Source organism: Pagrus major, chromosome 9 (assembly GCF_040436345.1).
Source record: "Pagrus major chromosome 9, Pma_NU_1.0".
NCBI lineage: Eukaryota > Metazoa > Chordata > Actinopteri > Spariformes > Sparidae > Pagrus > Pagrus major.
Genome location: NC_133223.1, coordinates 19,955,280 through 19,982,975, shown reverse-complemented (window position 1 = coordinate 19,982,975; position 27,696 = coordinate 19,955,280). Strand labels below are relative to the sequence as shown.

The 27,696-nt window shown below is 39.8% G+C and overlaps 1 protein-coding gene across 1 annotated transcript; it reads right to left on the bottom strand.

The window, feature by feature from the left end:
- Positions 1 to 24,773: 24,773 nt before the first annotated feature.
- rprma (reprimo, TP53 dependent G2 arrest mediator candidate a) lies at positions 24,774 to 25,082 on the bottom strand. Its single transcript, XM_073474384.1, has one exon. The coding sequence runs from the start codon at positions 25,080 to 25,082 to the stop codon at positions 24,774 to 24,776; it is 309 nt and encodes a 102-aa protein (XP_073330485.1).
- Between the last annotated feature and the right edge of the window lie 2,614 nt (positions 25,083 to 27,696).

Below are 27,696 nucleotides of genomic sequence, written 5' to 3'. Positions count from 1 at the left end.
ATATATGTGTATATATATATATATATATATATATATATATATATATATATATATATATATATATATATATATATATACATATATATACTTCAGTTGTCATTGTGTGAGTTGCCTTTCTTGAGTACAAAATTAAAATGGACAGTATAGAGGAAGATTTAAATTAAATGTCACTTACACATATTGCTGTGTCATTATTTTAGACATAGCCTACTTTTGCAATTATAACAGTGGACTGGGTTTTCATTTTCCATGTCACATTTCATTTATGTGGAAAGTAAAGTCAATATATATATATATTGATTGTATATATTTACCATTTAATGCCTTCTATACAGTTACACTTTTTTATTCAATTTCTGACCTACATTGAATACTCATTTTCAAAACCTCCCTGGGATCCATGAGACCCTCAGAGTCAGACAGACCCATTGTCCTCCCAGGTGTGGTGACTGACACAGCATTATGATATTCAGTTAGCTGAAAGCACCTGCTCCCAATCTGTAATGAATATGCAGAGTTTCGCTGCACATGAACCAAATGGCAAAAAACCTGATGGAAACCGTGAGCCCAGACAAAAATAATGACCTAATGTCTGAAGCTCAGGTGGGGTGGCTCCATTTAAAAAGTCCCCCACCACTTTAAGTCGCTGACACATTTGATATTTCATTACAGTGATGCCTTAAGCTGCCACTGGAATGTGATGAACCGATGTTGCTCTCTCTCTCTCTCACTCTCTGCTGAGGTCTGTTTTCATAATTATTCCAATCCACAAAGCAATTTCTCACCACGTAGTGAAAGGTCATTATTATTTTGAAAAAATTAGTGCAAAATCACATTATAATATCAGCACAGACTATGAATTGTTTGGTTATACTGGGCACAGCTGTGTATTAAATAAGGCACTTAGAGGTTGTTCTTGTCTCATTAATTCATAATATGTTTATTTTTTCTATGTTTAACCAAAAAAAGGTACTTTTAGCTTCATGTAGAACCAGAGTTTCTAATAACATAAGTGTCTGTTATACTATATATATCATCGCTATAACATTTTATCCATTGTTTGCACTTATAATTGCATTTGGAGCTGCAGTTACATAAATACACCCACTTCTGTTGACTATTACGTCTCCTCAAAACTTCTGAAATTTTCAAGCTTTCCGGAATACATTTTTTTTTCAGGCAATTAAAAGTAGCTGCTAACGATGTGGGGAATTTTACAATTCCTCGGTGCAACATTCCAGCTAATTTGGACACTTCTGAATGTGTCTGCATCTGGCGATCCCTGATTGTTAATTAGATATCATGTTAAACTGTCACTCTCTGTTTGCCTGACTTATTTAATTTGCTCCATCCCAAATGCTCTCTTCCCCCTTATCTCCAGGAAACAGTTGGGCTGAGGCCATCTCTCTGCTGGCTCTCATTTAGGCTGGTGCGATCCTGTTGACTTCACACACGGAGCGATCCTTTTGTGCTGCCTCTCAGTAGCTCTGATACCATGGGTCTGTCCTGTCTGACTTGAGACAGGCATTTAATTAAAAGAGCATTGCTGAGTTGTTTTTCACTGTCTTGCCTTGAGCCATTTCACTTCCACTTCACTGGGCCAATAGGTATTTCAGGCACTAACTTTTAGTATTTCGTCTTTTTAAAAAGAATATAATTTGGATGAAAATTGATAAACCTCTAGGCCTCTATTGAATAGTTTCTGAATCAAATCTATGATGATTAAAAGTTGCTTGTGGAAATACACCAAAAGATTTTAGGGTGTTTACGAAATCTGTTGAAATAAAGTGGCCAGGAAAGATTTTCATTTCATAAGATTGTATAAACAGCCAATTTAGAATAACAGTAAAATGCCTCATGAGATACCATTCCCCTAATGCCTATTTCCTTGGATTGAAGACTCATTGTTGCACTCACAAATTGGATGAGACATGCAGCAACCACATGCAAGCTGTGTTTTCTTGAGATAAAGTTGCCTCCCTAAAGCTATTTTTTCAGCATCTCAATATACTGAAATACAAAACAAAATGCCACTTTGGACATATACAGTATGTGATGCCGTGTTTGAAGTCCTGGATACATTTCAAATTATTCAATTTTATGATCTGCAAACACTATGTTAAGGGCTGGTTAGCTTTAGACACAAGAACTTTTTGGTTAGTGTTAAGGAACGATCATGGTTTTAGTTAAAATAACTACTTTGTTAAGGTTGGGGGACCCGAATTCCACCACGATGCCCTCCACCTACCGATGTGAAAGTCAGTTAATAATGCTAACATGATATGGCATGTTTTGTAAAAATGTCAATGTAGCACATAGCCTATCTGTGGTTTACAGAAATGTTAACTGCTAACATCACATCCTGGCGACTGGGCTGATGATATCTCATCTCAAATACCTGGAAAAGCTGGCTATGTCAGCTTTACTAAGCTATGTGGTGCACTGAGAGCTAGACAACCTGAAAACATCTGATGCGCGTGTTTTTAAATACTGTTTTGAATGGCTGAATGCGCATCAAAAGCATTATGAGGCGCGTCAGTTCTCGCTTTCAGTGCGTGTGGGCAATTACTGACATAAGATCAAAGCAGGTATCAGCTATACCTTCCACCAAGAGACAAATATCTGGAGCCACTCTATCATCTTGAAAGGTAGTCTCTAGAGAGAGTAATGACCCCACAGCACCATATATCACCATGAATGGTGACAGTAAACAGTTATCAGCCATCAATCAGGAAAGTATGATGTGATATGAAGTTCTTTGGCTTCTGACATTCAGCAGTACATAAAAAAAGTGATGAAATCTTCCTTGCAATAATATCTGTGTAGGATTTTTCTCTACACACACTCTGCCACTGAAGAAACCAGCTGTCACAACCTCAACTAACACGGCTTTATCAAAGTTTAACAGACATTGTTATGTCCACCATTTTGTCAGATCCCTGACCAAGCATTTGTTGATAGCTGTCTTTTATGTCCTTTCCAAATTTAGCCCAGTTACTTCGCTATAGACCAATATCTGTAGTACTCAATTTCTAACATCTCTTTTGACTACTTTTATTTAAAAATGTTGTGTTTTTCTTTCTGCTGCCAGTTTAGCGACATGTTGATTATACAACATTCTACGTAACTGTTGGCACTTACTGTTGATGTTGTTGATTTCACTTGTTCTACTCTTGTGAAGTCTATGTGTAAGATTAAATACTGATATTATTATTATTATTAATATTATATAATTTAATACTTCTGTGGGGAGCTGTCCTTTCACTAGTGACAGCCTACTCTTCATGTAACTATGTTTACTGTTAGCTAGTGAAGCCTATCTAAAGCAGAGCTACTTTGTGAATCTAGTTTCTTTATTGTTTTTTATTTTTCATTTTCAGAAAACTGTCTGGAACAATGTTAAACTGCATCGTCCATATTAAATAAAATAAAAACCTTTGGTTTGACTCTTGTTATTGGATTTTTAAAATTTTGATTTTGTATCTTTGTCACAGCAGATATTTTGAAGACATGCTATCCACCTTATTGCGTGAATAATGAGCACTACTTCTGGCACATCCTGTCACCTAACTAGAACCACAGTTTTCCATGCTAACAGGATGCTAATCCTCATTTTTAGGGGCGATTGGCGCAGTGTATCATTCATTCATGAAGATTTAGGTTAGCGACTTTATTGAGTAAATACTATGAACACTATTATTGCTTGGCCCACTTAGTTATCATTTCTGAAGCCTTGAAAGTGTCATTGTTGCATCAGTTATTGTCATACTTTCTTTCTCACGCTACTTCCAAAGAGCACTGGAAATATCACCCATAATTGATTCCCCAGTGACACCACAGGAAACTCGTGTGGTAGGAAAATTCACTAGTGTAACCAGTAGCATGATTTCTGCATTCTGCATTGATACAGTAGTTTAAGACTTTACGTATTGCGTATGCTCACTAATTGGCCAGCTTACTGTGAAACTTAAATGATAATTAAATTAATGGAATGCAGCCATTATGCCGTTATTAGCTATGTGTGCTTTTCCTGTTATGACAAATCAAAAATACAAAGCTTTCACAAAACAACAGGTTTTCTGTTTTACTTTCCCTGTCATCCTTTCCTATTTTCTGTTGTACCATGTCTGCGTCAGACAACCCAACAGTTTCAAAGTAACTGTCTTGGGACTTCATCAGTACAGCAGGCTCGAGGGAGAGACAGCAGCGCACTGAAAGACCATCTTTTCAGCTCCATCACAAACTGAATACAGTTTGGAAACAGGTGGGCTCAAAAAACTCGTTTCACTGTATGTGTCAGACACATTTAAGCAAAGCTATTCAGTCAGAAGTATTTTACCCCAGACTAGCAGTCTATGATGTCACTGTTGGTTAGTTAACAAAGATGCCAGCAAAACAACACAGTACATAAAATAACCACAACAGAAATGTAAAATAAGTCTGACCATTGATTTTACTATATCTTTAAATGTTAGTTTCATCTGAAAATGACAAAGGATGAAATAAACAAATGTGCCAAATCTCTGCAATTCAAATTAACTTCTAGTTGTTTCCCCTGAAGTTCTTTTAAGCGTGACGTCACAGTGATGCTGTCTATAATCTGAAGTGACCACTTCAAAGAGGTCGCACTAACTGTAAACCCTTAGTTGCCTCTGAATTTATAGTGTAACATAAAAACATGAAAACATATACATACAACAAACCTTTGCAATTGCCCATATTCACACTGCGGCCATTTTCTTTTGGATGCTCAGGTGCTGTTAAAAGGATAATGTTGTTCTCCTGTGTCATAAACAAGTCATAGCCTATAAAAACAGGGACAAATTGTTATCATTTCACCACTTCCAGATTAAACAGCAACTGGAAAGACAATGGTGAGTGGAAATTCAGGGGTTCATCGGGCCATATTCAAGGTACAACAACATATGATAAGTCATTAGCTCGGCTACTTAGATTTACACAATTACAGTTTAACAGTGTTACACAACATGATTGGAAAAGCGTGAATTAATTCTGAAATGTCAATGCACATATTAGACATATTTTAATTCAAGCCTGGACATTCCCAAAATGGAAAGATTTAGATAGGTAGTGGTTGAATACCAACGTTAGCTATTATCTCATGGTAGCTAACGGGCTATCAAATACACTGTTTCATTCACCTGTTGTTTACATTGAAATATGGCCTGATGTCCCTCTCGATTTTCCCTATCCATTTTCTTTTCAGCGATTCCTTACCTTTACACAACTTGCAACCTGAAACAGCAAAGGTGACGACATTGACATTAACCTTTTGCAAAAAGCATTTGAGCTTCCCACCTGAGCTAAGCATCAGAGGAAAATGGCCGCCCTGTAAAAACGTGCAACTGGATGAAAATTTTAAATTTGATCACATAGAAGACAAATTACAAGTTAACACAACATGTTTAATATAATCATTAGACATAATGCATTTGGTCAGTGTAGTTACCCGTGCATTTTACTTTAGGATAATCACTAGCTTTTAAGAAAGCCAAGCATTCAGTTGTCTGTTGTACAACACACATTTATTCACCCCTTTGTTCAGAAAGTAAAGAATGAGTCATGTAACGAGAGATTTTTCTGTTTTGCACATTTGTGTAACCTTGTGCCATTTTTTGCCCCACTGAACTCTTAATTGTGAATTTGTCTTTATAATGAGGGGTTTATACTCTGCAATCCTGCTATAATATCCCATTTTACCCTGTAATTGACCCAGTGTTCTTGCTTGATGCTATCAGTCAGAATAACATCTATATCAGCACACATTTCTCAGGTGGTTGCATTTAAGGTAACCACCTTTACTTACTCAAAAACAAGTCTGCTGATTGAAATTTCAATACAATACCAGTGATTGTGTTGTTAATGTTTGAGTGGCAGCTGCTCCTTGTTAGAGGCACTTATCAAATCTGCAGTCCCACTCACAAGTCTCACTAACATGCTCATTTCCATTATACGAATCTCTGAAGGATGTGATGCCTATTATCTCTGGACCTGGACATGGAAGTAAAGGTCAGGAGCTGGAGACTCAGTCGTAAAGCACTGAAAAGGAAAGAACAATCCTTTACACAGCACTTTGTTGTCTCTGCACGTGAAGCTTTGACCAGACAAAAATGAGGTTTGAGAGAGACACAGGCCACAGCTGGATATTTATCAGATTCCAGCCCAGTTTCCTGGCTCCTCAAACATGAATCTCAAAGTGTCAGTTGCCTTCTGTCAAATCTGTCCAACCTGCCAGTAATCAGAGCCTGCATGCAAAGGCTAATATAACATGACAGTTGTCAAACCCATGCAGCATGTCACCCCCCCCTTTACCCTTCCAGAAAAGCAGTATACTGCTCACAGCTATTTATGTTATCCTTGGTAAGAAATGGGAGCATGTCAAACTATACATGTCTTTATGGTCGTTGTTCAGACATGGACAGAGATGTTCCATTGAACTGATGATCAATTTTTAGATTTGATATTCAGAGTATAACTGTCATCAGGAGAGGAAAATAATGCTCTCAAGCTAAGGTGGAGTTTGTCGATGGATAATAGAAATATTTAACAGGGGATGTAGATCATGGGTGTTCCCCGTTAAAGATTTTGAAATGACAGCAAGTTTAGAAGGTTTTAAAAAAATGTCTTTTGCTTTATTGTGTCTGAGAAAAGTGTATGCAAAGCCATAATCCATAATTGGGAGACAGTTTTTTTCATATGTTTTAACCTATATATTATTAGTTTAAAATGTTTTATTTGGTACATTCCTGTTTTGCATTCTCAATGTTCATCAAAGTCAAATCATTGTAAACTCTCAAAAATGCCAAATAAATGTTTTTATTATTCAGAACAAAAGATATTTTTTCCTGAAGCTAACTATGCCTCCATTTCCATTTCATTCCATTTTGTCTGCAGTGGAACAACCTTTCAACACATCACTGCTAAACGCTCCGCTACATTCACCAGCTAGTTGCTAACATCGTCTGTCGGCAGTCTGGTGCTGAGCGGGTAGTTCACAGTGGGTTTATCAGAGCTTTTTCTGCTGTAATCGGCTGCCAGCTGTGACTGGAAACAGGTTTGATGAGAGCTCAGATACTTAACCAAAACACTAAAGTTGAGAGCTGAAAGGTGCTAAAACACATACACAAATCATAAAACATAAATAGTAATAGAAACTTTATTTATTTCGCATCTTTCAAAACAAAATTACAATAAAAAACAGAGCCGAATAAAACAAGCTAAAAGTCATTACAAATAAAGAAAGTAAACCACAATGTCATAAATGGCAGTCAGTTAAGAGCAATCAAGGTACACAGATCCTCATCCCACGTCACCATCGCCACATTGTCTTCATCATTTTGTGTCTATTGCCATGTTTTCCATATTCACAGGGTGATGACAAACATAAACAGTCAAAGTCCACCGTTGTCACGAGTTGAGGCATGACGTCTGTTTCACACAACATGATTAGTTGATTCCTTCATTCACGGTGCGAAAGCTCAGACATATCAACCTTGTCCCCCCAAAAAATGTTGCGTTTTTGCCACGTAGTGTTCTTTTCTGTGAGTGAAAGTATCATGATGATAAAACTGTTAAAAAAATGAATCACACAAAAAATGCCCCCACTGTGTAAAGTCTTTCGCTCAAACTTACCCAAGCAACTTCAGAGTCTGCACCCCCAAGTCCCTCACCTGTAATAAAGGCTGTGTTTTTTTGGTAACACCCTCGTGCTTTTTATAGAACAACATCCAATTTTCTGTTTCTGTGTTCACCCCCCGAAGTCATTTACATGTTTTAAAGCTGCAGTTGTTCCCTTTGTCTTCTTATAGATCTCCGCGATGGCAGTATCCACAGAGGAGTATTTCGAGTCGAGCCCCTGAAATTGGATGCCACAAAATCAAGTGGGGATTATGAGCCTAACCAGCGCTGAGACACTCATCACCAGTGTGCACTCGTCTCATTTCCAAACAGAGGCCTGAGAATTTCTGCTCACCCACAATGAGAATGATTGAATGCAGACACTCTTTATTGTCTTTTTTTTAAATTTTGCATTGTTCTCTGATGAGGAAAGAAAGGCAGACGTGCTGCATGTTAATGGCCAAGTTAATCACTGTACCTGTTTGCTGTATGGCAGCTCCACTATCTTTCACATCTCTCCCGGCTCTTGTCTCCAGGAGTCTTGTTGCTATGTACATTGCTATCTACAGACCCATCATTCTTCAGTAAACACATTATCACATTTATGGGTATTATTAGAGTTCAATTTATGTTCCTCTTAGCCTCGAGCAGTCTGTCAGGCGCTGATTACAAAAACAATGCATTTATTTCCTTGGGTGTGGGAACAGTTTTAGCGTCATGGTTTTAGGGAAAAGATGAGTGTGTCTGTGGCCCGTGTCAGAGATTTTCCATTTGCATTCACGGAGCCAGGTGGTCGAGCCTGGTGGCACTGAAACCTGGATACCGCTGATGTGTTTTGACATCGCTGTCACCAAAACGCAGGCTGAAAGCAGGCAGAGGGGCCGAGGACCCCGGAGAGACACACAGTTATGGAGGAAGGTAGAGAGGAGAGGATTGAAGACCGTTGAAAGATGCAGGAAAAGAGAGAGGAACTTCCAGTATGCTGCTGCTCAAATAAGCTCCATTTCAACCGTGTCTACCTCAGAAATCGGACAGCTGACATCTGTTCTCACATTTTCTTTATGAAATGAACAATTTTCTAAATGTCACCTGTAGTTTTCGGGGCTTTTATCCATCAGCTGACTAGCAGAAATAGACCGTAACGGAGGTAGCTCGTCACACACTCCCAGAGGTCCTTGTCAGAGCCGTCACCTTTTCAGACAGTTTATTTGTGTATGTATGTATGTGTGCATGTACTTATGTGTGTGTTGAGAGTGCTCGGAGTTCACTAACCCCTATATGCCCATCGCTTCAGGGCTTCAGGGGTGACTGCTGTCACTTAGCTGTCAGAGGGCATTAGTCCTAAAAACGCACGTACAACACCACGCTCGAGATGAAAAGTGCATTTCCTCCTGGCTCTTTCATGCTGGTATTATCTTGGGTTAGCAAAGATTAAAGGAGGTGGCAACATCATCGGCCCATTTCATGTGGGTTTCATCCATTTTGTGCCATGACACTCCCCGTGCATCACATCTGCTGTGTAAAAATAACCCAACATGGCATGGCACCAAACTGACTGAGCTAAATTTAGAGAAAACCTTTGGATACCAATTTGCCTCACCAATAATCTCTCAAATACCCAAAGTAATGCTGGTGTCTGACATATGACGAAGAGGCCCCCCACAGAGGATGCCTGTTTTGGGACCCTCTGGTGTGCATTGCGTGATGATAGTGAAGCCCCAGGGTCACTCCAACAGGGACCTGCTCAGCCTTTACTGGTTGTCAGCTGGGGGAGTTTATGTTGAATTGGGCAAACCTGACAAGCCTACTGTATAGGCTACTGTCTTTGCCAGTGAGAGAGCAAGAAAGAGTCTTTTGAGCGGTTATCAATCGGCCTCATTGAATAGTCACTTGGTGAAACCGCAGCATTCCTGTCTGCTCTCAGTTGAGTGAAGCACGTGGCAGGCAGCAGTGGAAAGTCTCATGGATTCATACACATTGATTTTAATCCTGGCTCATAAATAAAAAGTTACTGGGGTGAATGTGAGAGCTGGCAGCGGCAGGGAGCGTTTGTTCTGGCAACATGTGAACTGAGGTCTGACCCAGGAATCACAACAGGCAGCGACAGGCGGAGTTTTAAACTGTCTGATGTTTTCGTTAAAATACACGTGTTATAGACTTATTTTGATTCAGTGGATATTTTTTTAATTGTAGCATGTGAGTGCTGTTTTGAGTGAAAAGTAGCAGCATGCAGCCTTTGGCCCCAGTCACAGAGAGACTTGTTGCTACCGGCACAGACGCTTCAGCGTGGTGAGCCTGTGGAGCCAGGCTGCATGTGCAACTGGCCATCATATTAATAAATCAAAAAATCGGGGCCAAAGGCTGCATGCTGCTACTTTTCACTCAAAACAGCACTTACATGCTACTTTCAGTGCAACTCTGTGCCTTGCACAGAAAAGTTTACAATATTTCAACTTAAAACCGCTAGAAAACAGCGTCACATAGTGCACTTAGTGTTGTACTAAGGGAAAACAATGTTTTTTCTCTGGAGGTATTGGTTGTAGAGATGTCTCCTTTCTTTTAAATAGAATGGAACTGCTCAACCCCCGAGGCCCCCCCCCATAATCTGTAAAAACTCAACATCAATGTCTCTTGCCAGAAATTATGACCCAGTTACTCAAGATAATGCACAGACAACAGAACTTGTTGCAAGCAGTTTCATGTAGGAACTATTTTCTTCCTACAGATCTACACCAACTAAACCAACTACATCACCTCTCAGAAGGAAACACGCATCTACTCATGGACAAGACGCTCGTGCTCGTGACAATGCAGGATGTACACATAAATGGCGTCCTTCTCAGCTGAGCTGTAACATTAGTTTGCTTTTTTCGAAAATGTTTATTGTAAGACAGCTCACAACTAGGTCTGTGGATTATCTTGAGGTCCGGGTCATAATTTCTGGAAAGAGAAATTGCTATTGAGTTTTTTCAAATGAATTGTTTGGTGCCATCTAGTTCCATTATCATCTCTGTAGCTGATATCTACAAAACTCAGCAGCTCACTCCAAAACAATCTGGATGAATAAATAGCAATATACTGTAGCATTTCCGAATTTATATAAACGCCCAATTAAACAAAATTGAACAATATTGATGTGCTAAGAAAATTGAATTTCTTGCAAGGGTATTGGTCCATGTTCTCTTCAAGACAAGAAAAGCTTCAGCAGAGTGACTTTAACAGGCTTAAAAAGGACACAGACAGGACAGATGCTCCATGTCAGGCACCAGAGCGAGTCCTATTGACAGGTAACGGTGTGATGAGAGGTGTGGTGAAAGGCACCATCGGTCAGGTGAAGCCCTGAGGCGTTGTCAAGGGATGTGATCAGTTCTGCAGGTGGCGGAGGGGGAGGAGGTCAGAGTCGGAGGCAGACTAAAATGGTGCACACCAGCTGTAGCTGCTGAGATCGGCTGCGACTGCGGGGCTCAGATTAATGACAGCCATGACGTGCTCGCACCTCGCTCACAGCAGCGGTAGCGTGGCAGGCTGTTAGCACTCAAAACACCTTTATTTCCACACTTTAAGAGTACGTCTACACTAAAGCTCCCTCACATGCATAGACCTGCCTGGTTTAAGCCAATCCTGGATGAGCAAGGCCATCTAAATTTGAAAATTCATCAATTTCTGTCCATTTTGCCGCTCTACGCACACAAAGCTGGCATTTCTTCCTACCAAAAAAAGAGCTTTTTAAAAAATTGGTCGTCAGGATTTAACTGAAAGCAAATATGCCTGTCCAGATGGGATGGGATGTTGGGCAGTAAAGTTAGACGACAACTTTCTGTTGTCTGTTTACAGCACACATATGTCCATGAATGTGTGTTCAGACAGAGAGCTGGAAGAAAAATGTTTGCCTGGCGTTATTTGTGTGAATATGACTGCTGAAACGTTTGTGCAGTCTGTGTTTATTGGCACTAAACAACCAACTGACTGTACAGATGTTAGCTGGGAGCTAGCTTGCTGTGAGTGTGTTTGTGGTCATTTCCCCCAGTTTCTCTTTTCTCTCTCATCATAGTAAGTTTATTAAGTACTACAAAAGCCTGGGGATAAGTGCACATTTTTCACTCAATTGGATTAATTCAGCTCCTGGGGACACTGTCTAGCCTCAGCCTAGATTGTACTGCCCATTTGTGTCTATCCATTGACTTTATAAATGACTTTGCCATGCCTAATATTCAGCTCGCATTCTGTCTTTCTGTCTGAACTTAATGTTATTGGTTCCTCCTGTCTACACTCACGATAGATCCCTTCTCAGTGCAACTCCAAAAGAAGAGATAGGGATCAGAATCTGCAATCGAGCCTTCAAAAGTCTGCGTCAAAGTTAGTCTTTTTAGTGTGCTATTCCCACTTTCAACATGCATATAAGCATTTGAGTATCATTGTAAAATGTAGACCTACCCTTTCCTATTGGTGCTTTGGTGGGCCTGAGAGCTAAACCCACTGCAACTTAAGAAAACACATGCAACCAGACAAAACACAAGCAAACTGAGGGTCTTACAAGATGTTCCCTACGTTCCACAAGTTCTCATCAGGTTTTTTAGTTCATGAAATAGAAATATAAGCAACTCTGTTAAATGCCACAAAGCAAAATAGCCGTCACAAACGAGCCTCGGCCCAAAAAGGCTACCCAACCCAGCAGTTACCGCTCACCACTGTAGGTGCGTGTGCTTTGAGCTAACGTTAGCCCCGGAAGGAGACTGTTGCTGTTGCAGCAGCTCTCTTCTTTGGCTCAGAGGCTGTGTGCTTTCTGCTACTGAGTTAGCTAGTTGATGAACAACAGGCTCAGTGGCTGTGTACTGTGAGCACAGCCATGTCCAACTAGTGTTACCTCATAATACCCGCTAATAACAACAGCAATATATCTGCCTAGCTTTGTGTGCAACATGGGCAGAGTGCGTTCAGGCAGGCAGGTACGTAGGTAGCCTGTCAGATCTTATCACAGCGGCCAAATGAAATGATTGGATGGAATATGAGAGGCCTGTGACAAGAGAGATTTTCTATAAGTATAACAAAAAATGCTTCTAGAATAACTTACCAGCCCTCGCTTAAATGATTTCTCAGTAAAAGCACCACAGAAATTAGTATTTGCTTGGTCAACGACGTCCATGAACTATGATTAAATCACTTGTTCACGCTCATTCAACAGTCTCAAATGTGTAAATCTGAACTACAAATGATGAGTTTGCTGTATCAATACATGTACAGGTGATGGATGCTAGGATGAGGCTTAATGAAACTGATATCAGCGGAGTAACTGAGCTGTGTCCTCTCACTCTCTTTCGAATGTCTTCAACCAATAGAGGCGGTGGCAGAAGAGATTATTTTGATATCATCATGTGCTTCGGTGTGAACGGAGGTTTTTTCAAAAACAATCTGGAAATGCTATTGTGGATACTTTACCACTGAAATGTAAAGTGAACTCTAAGATTTTTCTGGCTTCCTGTTGATGACGTCTAAGCCACTGCTTCTCTCTCGCCCACACAACTGGGAGCCTGTTTGGACACGACGACGCCGCTTCTCCTCTTTCCTTTTTTAATCACTAATCAATTTCCTCTCAAAGGGGGCCAGGGAGCTGTTTAATGGTTACAAAGAGGGGGAAGCAAGCAGAGGAATAGATCAAAGCATGTCTGACGTTAGCCAGGTGCAAAGCTCTGAGAGCCAAGCTTTTATGCGGCGACTGTAGTTGATTCACAGTGTCACAGTCAGGCTTTGTTTTTTGAATGGGAGGTTCTACAGCTCAGTCTCAATGTAAATAGATTGAGGTCACACAGGATCGTCATGATTACTCTAATCATATCTGAAACGCTTGATTGGTGCTTTAGAGGAGCTGTGGTTTGCAGCTCATTCATGACATCTTATAAGAGATACTTAAAGGCTAAATGGCATATTTGTGATTATGATTAAAACGTTGCATTAGAATTCAGAAGATGTTCAAGGAGACTGATGTCATTTGTGGCATCACTGTGGAAAGGTCAACCCAATCGCCAGAATGAATGTCGGTAATTTCTGTTTCTGCAAACCAGAGATACATTGAACCTTTACTTTACTCCATGTCACAGCTTTATGTTAACTGGTGCTTATGGTCTGCTCAGGGTTCGGCAAAACCTGCTTGGCTCGGCTTAGCAAAAGATAATGTTTGGCTCACCTTGCTCTGTCACCACAAACACAGCTGAAAATGTTCCCAAGTCTCATTAAAAATGTCGAGTGGTTTCACGCTTGCAAATGTTGAAATGCTGTCTGGAACAGTGGTTTCTTGCTCAACATCTGTCTTACGATGTATGTTTCTGCAAAGTGCAGAGACGTTGAAACTTTACAGCTCTTCATGTTGCAACTTCACATTTCTTGTGGTCGAATAATCACTCCTATGTTGTTACAATGTTGTGGTCGGCTTAGTTTTGGGCAAAAAACCCTACATGGTTTGGTCAGAGTCAGGAAAAGATCATGTTCAGGCTTACCGTGTTCCGTTGCCTGACATTTTTCATGCCTGGTATTTGGACACATCTGTCTTCAACAGAACTTAAATGGGAATCACTGGCGTATCGCCTGCACGCAAAATTGGACTTGGATTGTGTTATTTATATGCAGATTGGAACGACTGTGCTGAAAAATGATCCGCTGAATAACCTACTTTGCCGGACTGTTTGCCAACCTGAACTGATGCAAGCTGACACACTCAAACAGGCGGGAGTTTATTGGTCATGTGACGCAGCTGACCTTTCATTTGTAAGAATAAGCAGCGAGGACAACAGAGCAGCAGAGGTCTTTTAGAAAGCGGCTCCTGGAGTGTGGTGGGCTGGAGGCTGATCCTCTGCGACAGCTGTTGCGTTGCAAGGTGTGGCTCGGCTAGGCTGGTATGTCATTTCACACACACACCGCTGCAACACTCTGTGGATGCAGCTGCACCTGTGATTCATGGTTTATAAGCACAGGAGAGAAAGGTGTCACACACATAAAACAAGAGGGAGATCTGCACAAAAGAAGAGTTATCGGGTTGGCTGCAGTTGTAGACAAAATTCAAGATTATTCACTGTTATTTTTGGCACTTTTAGCTGTGAGATGACACAGCCGACATTCTGTAAGTAACACTTTGGCTCCTTGGCTGCTGCCCATACATTGACTCTACAGTAACTGGGACCGGCAGTGTTAGATTAGTGACATTTTCGAATGTCAGCCTGTTCAGTGGCTGTGAAGTCACACACGCAGCTTGTGAAGTAAAGTGGATGATTGTGACACTGAGTGATTGACGCTCTTTTTCTGGCCTCAGATAACATCATTTGCACAGAATAACATTTTCACAAGTTATCTCCTTTTCTGACTCATTTGCTCCAACTTCTTCTTCTCCTTCTAATCTGGGCTTTTCTCGATCCGTCTCCCTGTATCTCTTCTGCTTTATGATAGATCTTTTCTGTCATTGCGAATGCTTATCTTTGCTCACCAAGTCTCCCCTTTAGGGACCCTGTCTTTTATAAAATATGATCAAACGTGGGAGTAATTGTCCTCTTTCGCAAAGGCAGAATTGTCATTAATAAAGTATTGTAAAGTTTTAATAATGGACTTACCTAACCTTACCCTACAATTCAACTTTATCATCAGCGTTATTATTTTTTGTTTGCTGCATATGGAGGAAGCCAGCGATGTGACCGAAGAGCACCTGCAGACAGCACCAGGCGATAATGGCACCAGGCCTGAGGGAGGAAGAGCTTGCAGCACCGTGAGAAGCAATTTGAGGAAGCTCAATAAGTCATGACCCTGTAGAGGTTTTATCATGCAGCACTCGAGCTTACTTTCATGTGTTGTGACGGAACCAGGAGGTGCGCCATTAGGCATGAATTCCCAAGGTATAGCATCTGAAACATGGGACACTGCTCAGCTGGCAAATCAGATTAGCCAATGCTGTTCGTGCTTTGTGTCCACATTATAGTCGGTGAACTCGGTGCTCCTGTGTTCAGGTTTCCTATAGAACACTATAAAACCATCTCCTGCTCATGATTTCCACTCCAAAAACTTTATTAATTCCTGGCACAATAAACAACGTCATTATGCATACATGTTGTTGTGACTAATATAAAGAAATGTTGCTGTGATTGGAGGATGATCAGGGGAAGAAATAACGTATGTAGCAGTAAGGGATTACTTAGCCAAAGGTGGTTCATTACTGTTACTGTGACTGAGTGCAGCTGACAGCTGGGGCACGGGAGTGCGCTGCATAGGCAGGCAGGACACTGCTACTTGGCAGGCAGGTCCAAACTGTCACCGCTGATTTCTACAGTCAGGTCTGAAGAGAACGCTTCTCATCAGTGTATCTTTGCTCAGCCAAGAGTACTGCAGAGGACCTGCACACAAAACACAGGAATTATAATCTTGTGTTGCCTCACAATTGGTTGTTCAGTGGTATGTAAGAGGCAAAATGCACAAATATATGTTTGTGAAGATAATTCATTATTAACTATTGTGATAATGATAATAATCATGATATAATAATATTATGTGTGTACGAGGATGTGCATCTATGTGCATGCTGTGACTACTAGCTTTACCACCTGCAATCTTAAATAGTTCAGTGTAGTGGCTTGAATTTCAGTGACTGCTAACTCTTCCTTTCCATTTTTTAAAATTTTTATTCATACATAAAATTGCTCATATTACTTTTACGAATATTCTTTCGCTTATTAATTATTTTCACTTTATGTTGTTTCCCAATTCTTACTGTATATTTCTACTTTTACATTATTCTTCTAGCTACTCTCTGCTCAGCAAAGAGGTTTGTGGGATGGGATTGAATTGAAGTAAGTGGGTATGGGATGATGATAACTTTGTAAAGAAGAAGAAGAAGAAGAAAAGAAGAAGAAGAAGAAGGTACCACTACTGTATAGTTGCATATTGCACACTGGACATCTTCTGTATATATTTTCATATCTAATCATTCTTACTGTTTCTTATATTTTTTTGTTTGTTCATTGTAAAACAAATAATGTAATTGTTTTATTGAATCTTGGATCAGAATCAGGTTTTCCATGGTAAAACAAAAAATGGGTAAACTATAAGTGTCTGGCAAAACAGTCCAATGTTGAGGAATTGTAAACTCATTAAAAGATGAACAACCCCAAGATGTGTGTTTACCCCTCACTCTCGCCCTGACCACGATTGGACTGTAACTGACAAAAAAAGATCTGTGAATCTCTAATTAATAATGGATATCTTCTTTTGACACAACCCTGTTGAAACTAAGTCACTAATGGCTTCTCTGTGTCAGTCAGGTCTCCGGAGAGCAAGTGATGAGGATGATGATGACGGCATATGGCCTGAGTATGAGTCAGTATCTGCGATGCCAGTGTGAGCCGGGTGTAGAGGCGAGGTTTTGAGGTCTCTCCGTGGCCACTGAAACCACCTGTCAGAGCTCAACACAAAGAGCTCTGGGCACCATCGTTTCAAAAGAAAGACCTTTTCAACAGTCTGATGAAAAATACATGTTCGAATACACTTGACTCATGGTGACAGGTCGGGAAAAATGCGGCACAGCAAACTATAAAAGGAAGGAGACCGCCAGTGGGTCTTTGGTGCTCTGGTGAAGTAATATTTAGAATAAAAATAGGACTCAGACGTACGCATATACAGAATCAGGTAATGTTTTGCAGCCTTTGTCCTGAGTATCTCTTGTTGTGACTATTTGGTACATGAGTAGTTTTTGCCTTTAGCATCTTGTATACAGCCACAACAAGAGGCTTGGATGAGTTTGTTGTACAGATGTTAGAAAAGTGAGAACAGTAGTAATCAAACATGGACAGCCTAAGGTATAAGCAGAGACCAGCAGTTGGCTGTATAATGTATATTTATATTTTACATCTTGCTGTATGATTAGGAAGCTTTGCTCCTCACACCTGCCATACATTAGTTATGGCTATCTCCAAGCTAACAGGCTGCTATGCATTGAATTGAAATGTGATTTGCGAAGTCGAAGTGGATTTAGCAGATGACAGTTAATGGTGTTTTACTTCAGGGCATTAAGGGGCATTAGGCTCACTGAGTGTATAGTTGATACAGAATGTACTATAGGTCAGCTAATGGTCTTTAAATCATGGTGGCAGAGGAATACTTTAAGTGATTTTGATTTCACTCAGACAAAAACGATCCAGAAAGTACACTGACTAAATGGGAAAGTGTGTCCGTCCTATCAAAGTGTATTTAGAACATATATTCTTCAGAAATGAGTTTGAGAGCTCCCTTGAAAGTTTATCTTATTGTAGAAAAGAAGAAAAAAGAAAAAAAAAAAAACACTTGAAACTCCATCAGTGCGCTGAGTGCTTTCTTGAAAAGGTTATTACCTTTGTGGTTATGGTGTATGAAGAAACCTTCCTCTAAGAGCAAAGTAATAGTTCACTTTCAGAGACAAGGCAGCGCTGAAGCCGCTGTAGCTGCCAGAGAGCTGCATGATTAGAAGGTCAATACAGCCTGAAACACGCTCACGCAAGAATTGAAATGGATTTCAGGGTCAATATCACATCATCACAGCTATTATTTTTTGAAGCAGCAAACACTCATTATGCATTTGCATGACTGCAGTGATTAATGAGTTCCTGCTGGTGGTCTGTAATGATGCTGCATTGTGTCATTTGTGTAAAGAAAGGCAAAGATGATTCAAACAGGAAATTATTTGGTTGTACCCTGTAATTACATGAGTACATTTGTTTGTTGAACTGACAGAGCAATAAAATAATCTGATCGCTTCAACAGAGAGTTCATTTTGAAGAGATTCCTTATTATAATCAGATTCCTGAAACCTTAAACCTGAATTAAAGGGGCTCTGTGTGACTTCTGTGTTGTGCTGGTTGGTCATTAGTTTATGTTAGCAGACCTTTACTGTTGCTCTCTGTTAGCGGAGTCACGAGAGGCAATGAGATGAAAGAAACACAAAGAAATCCAGAGTACACCAGCATTAAACAACTTAAACAAATCAATCAATACCCTTGTATAGGCAACCAAGAGAGGCGAGGTCTCATTTTTCACAGCAAGTGAAACATTTATTAGGAGTAATGTTTGTCCAGCTAACAAATGTCGGTTCAATATTCTCCTTTTAACTCTATTTAAGTCTCCACCAACTCCCGAAGGGAATATTTGGATTGGGTTGTACCAGCTATAAATCCATTGCTGAGAATGTGGATATAGTCCCAACTAAGTTCTAAGTAATTGGCAAAACTAACTTACTAAATAGGATAACACCATTAAAATTTATAGAATGTCTTAGCTAGTAAAGATGTTTTCAACATGTTGTTATTGATTTATTATTATATTATAATTTGGATTTTAAAGTTTACACCATTATTAAACAGCATGTGTCAGGTCACATATGTAAACCATATTCCATATTATCTCTTTTACTTGTTTCTCTAAGTGGACACTTACATTAGCGTTGTCATGGATTTAATGTAGTGATGTGGAAATCTCCACATTTAAAAGGGGCACTATGTAGTTTTGAAGAGGAAATTCAAACTCAGAGTTTTAGAAAATAAGGCTCCCAGAACACTGTTTAAAGCTGAAGGTGGCAGGGTCCACCACATATAAACAATGTGAAACAGTATGAAACTGTGTTGTCCTTTAAGGTCAGTTTGTTTATTCAGTTTATTCAGTCATAAAAACAAAGAAAGTTTGTTTGTTTAGTTTGTTTAGGCATAAAAAAAAATCAGTCACTGACAATCTTTCTCTTCTGAACCCTAAACCTACAGACATGTAGACCTTTAAACATTCACATCATTATTAGTTGAACTTTGAACCTACGAAAAGCTGCCTCCTAGCTTTAGCTTGCTAGACGCCACAATGTGTTCACGGGCTAATCTCTAACTAATGTACAGCGAGTTTATTGGAGCTTTTTCACTGGAAACAGGAACCTGTTGTGGCTGAACATGATGCTAAACCGAAACAAACTGATGTGATGTAAAATGAAAACAGTAAGCCGAAAGTCACTTAAACGCTCATAGATTACTTATGTGCATTGGTTACTAATGATAACTTAAGTAACACTATGTACGTGACTTAAGTTAACTATGCTAAGTTAAAATACCTCACTTTTGGTTTCACACGGGACCCGAAACAGCAGTTTTCCTCATGAAAGTCCTGTATTTGTTTGGCCCATCCATCCACTCCATCCTCCTTTCTCAGGACTTTGTTGCTTTGTACACTGCTTCACCTGAGTTCCTTCTTTGCTGCCATGATAATCACTACGGTCTCTAGAGGTCGCCGCCTAACAATGAAGTTAAATATGTGTCGTAATAAGCTGTTTGTACAGCCAGTCTATATGTTCATTTTCTGAGGACAGAATGACAAAAACAAACTTATCTTCAAATTTAATGGTTTGCCTTATGGGAACATGGATTTTTGTCCACCAATCAGAGGTGAATCCCCAAAATGTGAGTGTGAACAGATTTTTGCTCCCACAGTATCTCCCCTCACAAACGCACACACACACACAAAGGATTACAGTAAAGTGCTAATGGCAGGACTCTTCAGATGTAAAATCCCTGTCATGTTCGAGTGTGAAACAATCAGCGCTATGGCAGAGCCATGACTCATCCCATAACTGGAATCAGAGATGTAAAGTAATGGAATCATTCTTCAAAAACAGTCTGCTGGATGGATTTGTCACAGCTTGACTTCCACCATTACTGCTATTGTCGCAGAATGCCGCCGCCACATGATGTCGGCGGCAGCTTGGTTCAGACTGAATAGGCATCGCTGCTGATGTTTCCAGCATTTCACAGCCTGTGTTGAGTCTCTATTGAGTCTGCTTCAAAAGTTAAGTTCCCACTGGTGTCAAAGCTATAACTCGAGCCAGAACTGACCTTGAAGGCAACACAGTGTAAAATCAATATGGTTTTCATCAAATATTATTTTCATGAAAGGAGATACAGTGGAGGAAAAAGGCCCATTCAAGCCCCACAAAGTAGCAGAACTTTGCGGAGGAAGGATGGATGAGGAGCTGTGTGAGGAAGGAGGTAAACAAGGTGCTGCCTCGCTGCTATTTGCAGCTTCGAGTCACTATCCAGTTCATCGACTGGACCTCTACTCACCAGCCAATCGCGTGAGAGCAAGCAGGGACCTGAAGCCTGTTTTAGCCCACAATCAACACCCTGCAGATGCTGTCACAGTCGAACACAGCTCACATACAGTAGACATGGGATAAAGTACGCTGAAGCTGCTTTGACCTGAGCTGTATTGGTGATATGCTGCAGGAAAAAGTGAGCAGATTTTTTTGTCTGCCTCTCAGAGGAAATGTGAGAACATACTGTAACAGCAGGCAAAAGCTATGAATTGAGTGTTTATTGTTATTGTGCATATTTGTGTGTACACAGCCTGCCACTATATGTCTTCCAGTTTTCTGTCCATATAGCCTTTACAGAAAGATGACACCTGAGACTTCCTTTTTCTCATAATCTTTTAATAAAACAACAGATTATTTGAACAATTACTGCCTCTTGGGTAAACATTTTTAGTGAACAGGCTCGAGTCTTTTTGAAGAGAAAATCCTAAATATCAGGGGAGGAGTTGCTCATAAGCCCTGCAGAGGACTATCAGTGTGTTGACAGCAGGACTACCAGGGGTATAGATGACTGTTTGCTGTTGCTATCTCCTAAATCTCTCGGAGCGTTGGTGTGTGACAGGTGTGTGAGTTGGCAGTAACAACTGTCCGTCAACAAACTGACTCTCTGCATGAAAATCCTGCAGAAATACTTCCACAATAAAGTCCTCTTTTTTTTTTTTTTTTTTACTTTAATCTCCACCCGTTACATCAGGCTGCCCACAATCGATCAGAGTCCAGTCTGAATTAACGTGTGTGAGAAACAGCTGGATACACTAACAACGGTTCAGCTGCAGACAGAAGATTGTTCTCTGCTGGATGTTAAACTGCCTCAACGTTTCCCTTGGAGCTATTCCCAGCACTCCCTAATGAAAGCAATCACAGAGAGACGCTTGGTGTGACATATAGAAAATAATTTTCCCCCTTTTGCTTTGTCCTAAAGTTGTTAATTTTTTTCTATGCTTGCTTCTATATAAACGTGTACTCTGGCTGATGATATTTTTTTCCAGGTATTAGCCTAGAGAGCAAGAAATGTTTGTGTGCTCTGTGTTAAGAGCCATACCTCCATTATAAAAGTGTTAATTTTAGATAAGAGGCAGTGTTATTCCAACTGTTCAGAATGCTGCGTAAAGTGAAAATGAGGCTAATAAATACACAGTAATGAGTATGAGTCCATCATACATAATGTATCAGCTAGTTACGCGTGTAAATGTATTCAGTGTGATTTGCAGACTTGTAAAGAATCATCGTATCTGCTCTGTCAGGACTTGTTTAAATGTAGACATCATGCGTCATTGCAGCTTTTTTCTTATTGGAGGGTTGAACAAGACGAGACAGACAGAGGCTGAAAAGAATTTCAGAAATGTACAGTATACTGTGCATAATATACACAATAAAAACATCTTTAAGATATAATACTATCAAGTAGAACATGCAATAAAATCTGTGCTGTGTTTGGTGGGTTTATAATATGAGTTTTGGTGGAGACCATTGACTGATGTTCTCTAAAAGAGAATAAACCTCCACCAAGGAGGTGATGTGTTCACCCGAGTCCATTTGTTTGTTGGTTGGTTTGTGAGCAGGATTACACAAAAACTACTGAACAGATTTCCCTAAAACTTGGAATGAGGATGGGTCTCAGCCCAGTATAGACCCCATCAACTTTTGATGTGGATCCGTATAATATATATTTTTTAATTTCTTAGGGAATAGCGCAAGATATTGATGAGAAAAATCAGGTGTATTTAGGTGGCTGGTATCTATGAGTGAGTACATTTTGATCCAAATACAAAATGTTTTATTTGATATTGGATTAGATTTGATTGAAGTAAAGGGGACTGTTGGGCCGTGGCGGAGGTATGCACTCTACCGAGTGCTATTCTAGTATTTTTTTTCCTTTTTTAAAAAATTACCAACCTGCACACAGTGGTGGTGGTACAGAAAAAGTCACTAAACAAATACCAACACATTTGTTGTAAAGTTAATATCTGTGCAGCCTCGAGTTGAAAATCTGATTGTAGATCAGTTTATTTTATAGCTCCGATTTTTTTTATTCTAATAAATGCAGATATCATATTGCTTTAAACAAGTGGTATCGAATAAGTATCTAAAAAATATACAAGTATCGACACTTATGACAACCTTATAATATATTCCCCCAGAAAACATCACGGTTTCATGGTATTAGACAATTGTAATTGTTACTATTAGTTACAATGACCCTTAAGATTATGAAAATAATTGCTTTTTTTTTTTTTTTATTATAATTTCACAAAATATTATTTCCTGACAGACATGAAACTTGATAGAAACTTGAAATATAAATATATTTTTAAATAACTCTGATATTGTAGAATACCGTTGGTAAGCACAGTACAATACCTGTCAATTTTCATACCGCGGTATATCTTGAAATTGGTATATCGTTGCAACCCTGTAAGCTTCCCAGACTTCCCGAACTATTCATTGCCATTTCCCTTTAGTGCATTATGTTTTATTGTGCAGAGGTTTTAATTGTGTTGACCGCCAGTACGTGCCACTGTTTGAAAATTAAGATTTTTAACCACTCAATTGCTTGTGATAGATTGAATTCACCTCCTTTCACACAGTATTTTCACTAAGTTTAAGTTTGTAAAACATTTTATCAACACTTGATGTGATGATTGAATGGATTTCTTCTAAATCCAACACGAGGTCATCAAGTGTCTGTCCTATAGGACAGCGGTCAGTGTGACAAGCCGCAGCCATCCATAACCAGAGAGAATAAGGCCTCATCAGGCAGGACAGGTGGAGAACAGGGGGAGGGAGAAACTGAGGTGAAGGACATTTTTAGAAAAAGGAAATCAAGATTCAAAACTATTTAACTCTGCATGCGGAGCACAGGTGGGCAATCAGACAGCAGCATATTGCCCGGTGGCTTCATCCTCCCTGAACTGACATGACAAGTCATTTCTGAAGCTGCTGCTGCTGCTGCTGCTGCTGCTGCTGGTCTCACCCAGGGGAGCTGGCATCCAGGTGAGCCGGGAGCAGAGCACAACAGATGCTTTGACGGAAGGAGGAAGGATTGTAAAATGCTGCATGAATCAAAGTCTGACCAAGGAAAACCAAGGAACCAGAAAAAAGGAGTTTTTACACAACACCAATACTCAAATTGTTTTTGGATCAGCTGAAAGAAACGATTGAATATGAAGATTTCGACTTTTGGAGCAAATTAGAGGAGAATCTCCCAGTGTCTATCAAACACTCTTCATGCATGCCAAAGAGGGTATTCTTCATTTCAATTAAAATAATTAAAAGCATAATATACCCTCATTTCCTGTTGGATTTAATGGAATCAGTTTTTTTTTATCAACATGCTATTTTTATAATTGCCACAATATCTGAATTAAATAGCTCTTTGGAAAGTTCAAAGCATCTCCAATCTAAATTACTTTGGCAGAGGGCGATGTTCATGGTGGAGAAATTAGACCTTAATTAAGAGGAAAACTTTAATTACAGAATGAATTTATTCCAATTAACAAGATACACGTCATGTTGGGCTCTCCTCACCGCCCACACAGTCCTCACCAGGAAAAATCCACATATATACACTCATGAATATATTGCATATTGTATGCAAAAACACATACAACATACAGCACATGTTCAACATCAAATCTCTCCATCGCATCAGCAACGTGAGAGGGCATCTTTACGCAGCAGCTCTTGAAGGACGCTGCTTGACGAACGGTGCTCCACTGAATCCTACTGAATTTACAACAGTGCTTGGCTGAACACTTTACAAACAAAGAGGCTTAAAAAATGCTCTATACCTCTTGGAGATGAAGGAGTCTGTGTTGGGCGTTAAAGAGCCACAGGGAGTGAGGTGAAGCCTCAGGGTTTAGTCACCTCCAGGACTATTTTTCTGAGGTTTCTCTATGAAAACAGAGGGGTCTTGATCAGGCAGTTTTCTCTCGTCAGATCTGATTCAAATCATAATGATAAGGGGCATCATCATCATCATCATCATCATCACCATCAGTCAAGTCAGTCAGTAGGCTCCAACAATGACCGCCTCTGTTTCTTTCGACGGTCTCCTGTCCGTTACCAAAAAGTTAATCATCCCCTCTGACTTTATGAGAAGGTTGCAACCCAGGAAAAATATGCCAAACACCACCGTGAGCGACAAAACGCACATGACGGCTATCTGGACCACCCTCATGATGAAGAGGCTCCTCTCATCCGGAGCGGCGGCCACGAAGCCGTTATCAGTCACCACGGAGGAAAAGTTGCAGCAGAAAAACTCCTCCGTCTTGTTGAGCAGTCCGCCCTCCGTCTGGTTGAACCCGGTGTTATTCATTTTCCCACTTTCCAAAAAAGCAACAAAGAAAAAAAAATCAAACTTTCAATGCGAGGGATGTGACAGGCAGAGAGAGAAAGAGAGACAGACAGGGGGAAAAGACGCGCCGGCCCCCCGGGAGACAATCTCATCAAGTGGGAAGTGAAGATGAAGAAGAAGATGAAGAAGTGGAGAAGAAGTGGAGAAGAAGTTCCGTCAGATCAGACAGCGCTCTTCTGGAGTTTGACAAGCTGCTTTGGCATCGCATTACTGGAGATTTCATGTGTTCAGGAGCCAGTTTCACAGCGGAATGAATCCACCGCCCCGCCGTTAAATAGCCAGACGGTACCCGCCTGCGTTAAAAAGCGCTCCGGAGGCAGGACGGAGCGGCAAGAGCGCCACCATGCGACCAGAGCGCATGTGTCACCAATGTCCATGTGCACCAAGGCATGTATGTGGTACATTATGTTCTGTTCTCTGTGTATATTGTGCATGTTTGTGGGTACACAGCCTGATAGTGTATGTCTTCCAGTTCTCTGTCTCTATAGCCTTTACAGAAAAATGGACACCTGAGACTTATTTTTTCTCATATTTTAGAATAAAACAACAGGTTATTCGAAGAATTTACTGCCTCTTGGGTCATTAATTTGGCCATATTTGTGTTTTAATCGGTTATTTAACATTTCAAGCACCACAGAACTCATGTATGGAAAGACAGTGCTGTATTTTGATGTTTTTCTACCATTTGAAAGGCAATAATGTATATTTAACTATCATATACATGATATAAATGACATTAAAACATACAATTCCAAATAAATATTATAAAATGTATAATGAAAGTAATCATCCATTGGAGCCGCGTCACACTGGTGTCACCACATTATTTTGAAATAAAAATCACACTGACCTTTCCTGGAGATCTGTGAAGAAATGACATGGTTCAGTCCACTGACTCTTTTCAGTGAGAAGAAAAAGTTCACGTTTATCTCCAGATTTCATTTGAAGTTTTTGGTTGAGGTTACAAATGGATTTGATTCCATGATTTGGTGAGTTTTACATGATTGACAGCATGAGGTTTGATGCCCTGCAGCAGCCATCTTGTAAAATGCATTTTTCATGAATATGAACATGATATTTTCACTGGTGTTACCTTCCTTAAAACCAGTTTTTTCAAAAAAGACATTGAGCTTTCATCTATGTGTATTCATAGAGTCAATGAGTTTTGGAATAATGTGGAGGTGGACGTTTCTGTAGAATGACCGTCAGATTACTTTGAAATGTAAAACAGTTACTGAATATAAATTACATGGCCATTTTTGGAATTAGTCATATAATATACTGGGGTACAAACTAAAAGTAATATAATCTGAACACTTATGGATTATATTATCCTATATTTCAAAATTAAATGTAGAAAATATATATTGTACATTACAAATGAAAGGAGCACTGTGTTTAATCTGCAGCATACGTGATGTTTTTTCCTTTTGTACAAGTTTTTGTTGCTGTTGTCTTCTAATCCAAGGCCATATGTTTGACTTAGCACTTGTTAACGCAAGAGAAGCAACCACTCAAAATGCTCATTGTCCGTTTACAGTGTAAATAAAAAGCAATAAGAGCTCCATCATCATCATTAAAAAACAAAAACAAATATTAGTTAAGTCACCATTAACAAAACTGGCAACCTGGCAACCTGAGAGGAGTAACTCACTTTGATATAGTCTACAACATTAACCAACATGTTTGGCATTTTCATATTCATGAATAAAGTTTCATCATTAGGGCCCGAGCAGGGAACCTGCGAGGTCCCTATTGTTTTTCGAATGATTATTATTATTATTATTATTATTATTATTATTTTATTCCTTCGTCCAAAATGATCGCATTTTTCACTGCCTGAATGTGAATGAAAAGTCGATTTTATTTGGCAAAGTCATTAGGCTTGGCGAAAAATTTTATAATCTGTTGTTGTTGTGAATGTGCACCACTAGGTGGCGCTATTATCAAGGAAAGTGCGTTTTGGCTAATAACTCCCACATACTTTGTCGCACCTTCGAAAACCTTATATCCACGCGTTCAGTGAATTGTGCTGAATCTCTTGATATAGGCCACGCCCATTTGTGCTTTGCGTTTTTTTCACTAGCTCGCGCAATGTCGCAAACCTACTTTTTCGAACTCCTCCCAGGCAATTTCACCAATTTGCACCAAACTTTGCACACAGCATCAGTGGACCCTTCTGACAAAAAGTTATTAAAAGAATTTTGATATTCCAAAAAATACTCAAGTTATTAAATAACAACTTCCTGCAGATTTCGTTCCAACCAGGAAGTGTTGCATATCTCCACATTGGTTTGTCCAAATGACGTGAAACTCAGGATACTACTTGCTCATGAGGCCCAAAGGCTCTGTGCGAAAATGTGGCCAATGACAACTAGGTGGCGCTATTTAAATTGAAGTATTTTATATCTCGACATCGGTTGGTCGGATGAACACAAAACTTGTTACACTCATTGCCACTGCCCTCCTGATGACAGCTGACAAAGGGGTTAGTGATCTGACACTAGGTGGCGCTCTGGTGGCAGTTTCATTTTATATTTGGCACTGTGCCCACACCATAACACTTATGGATATG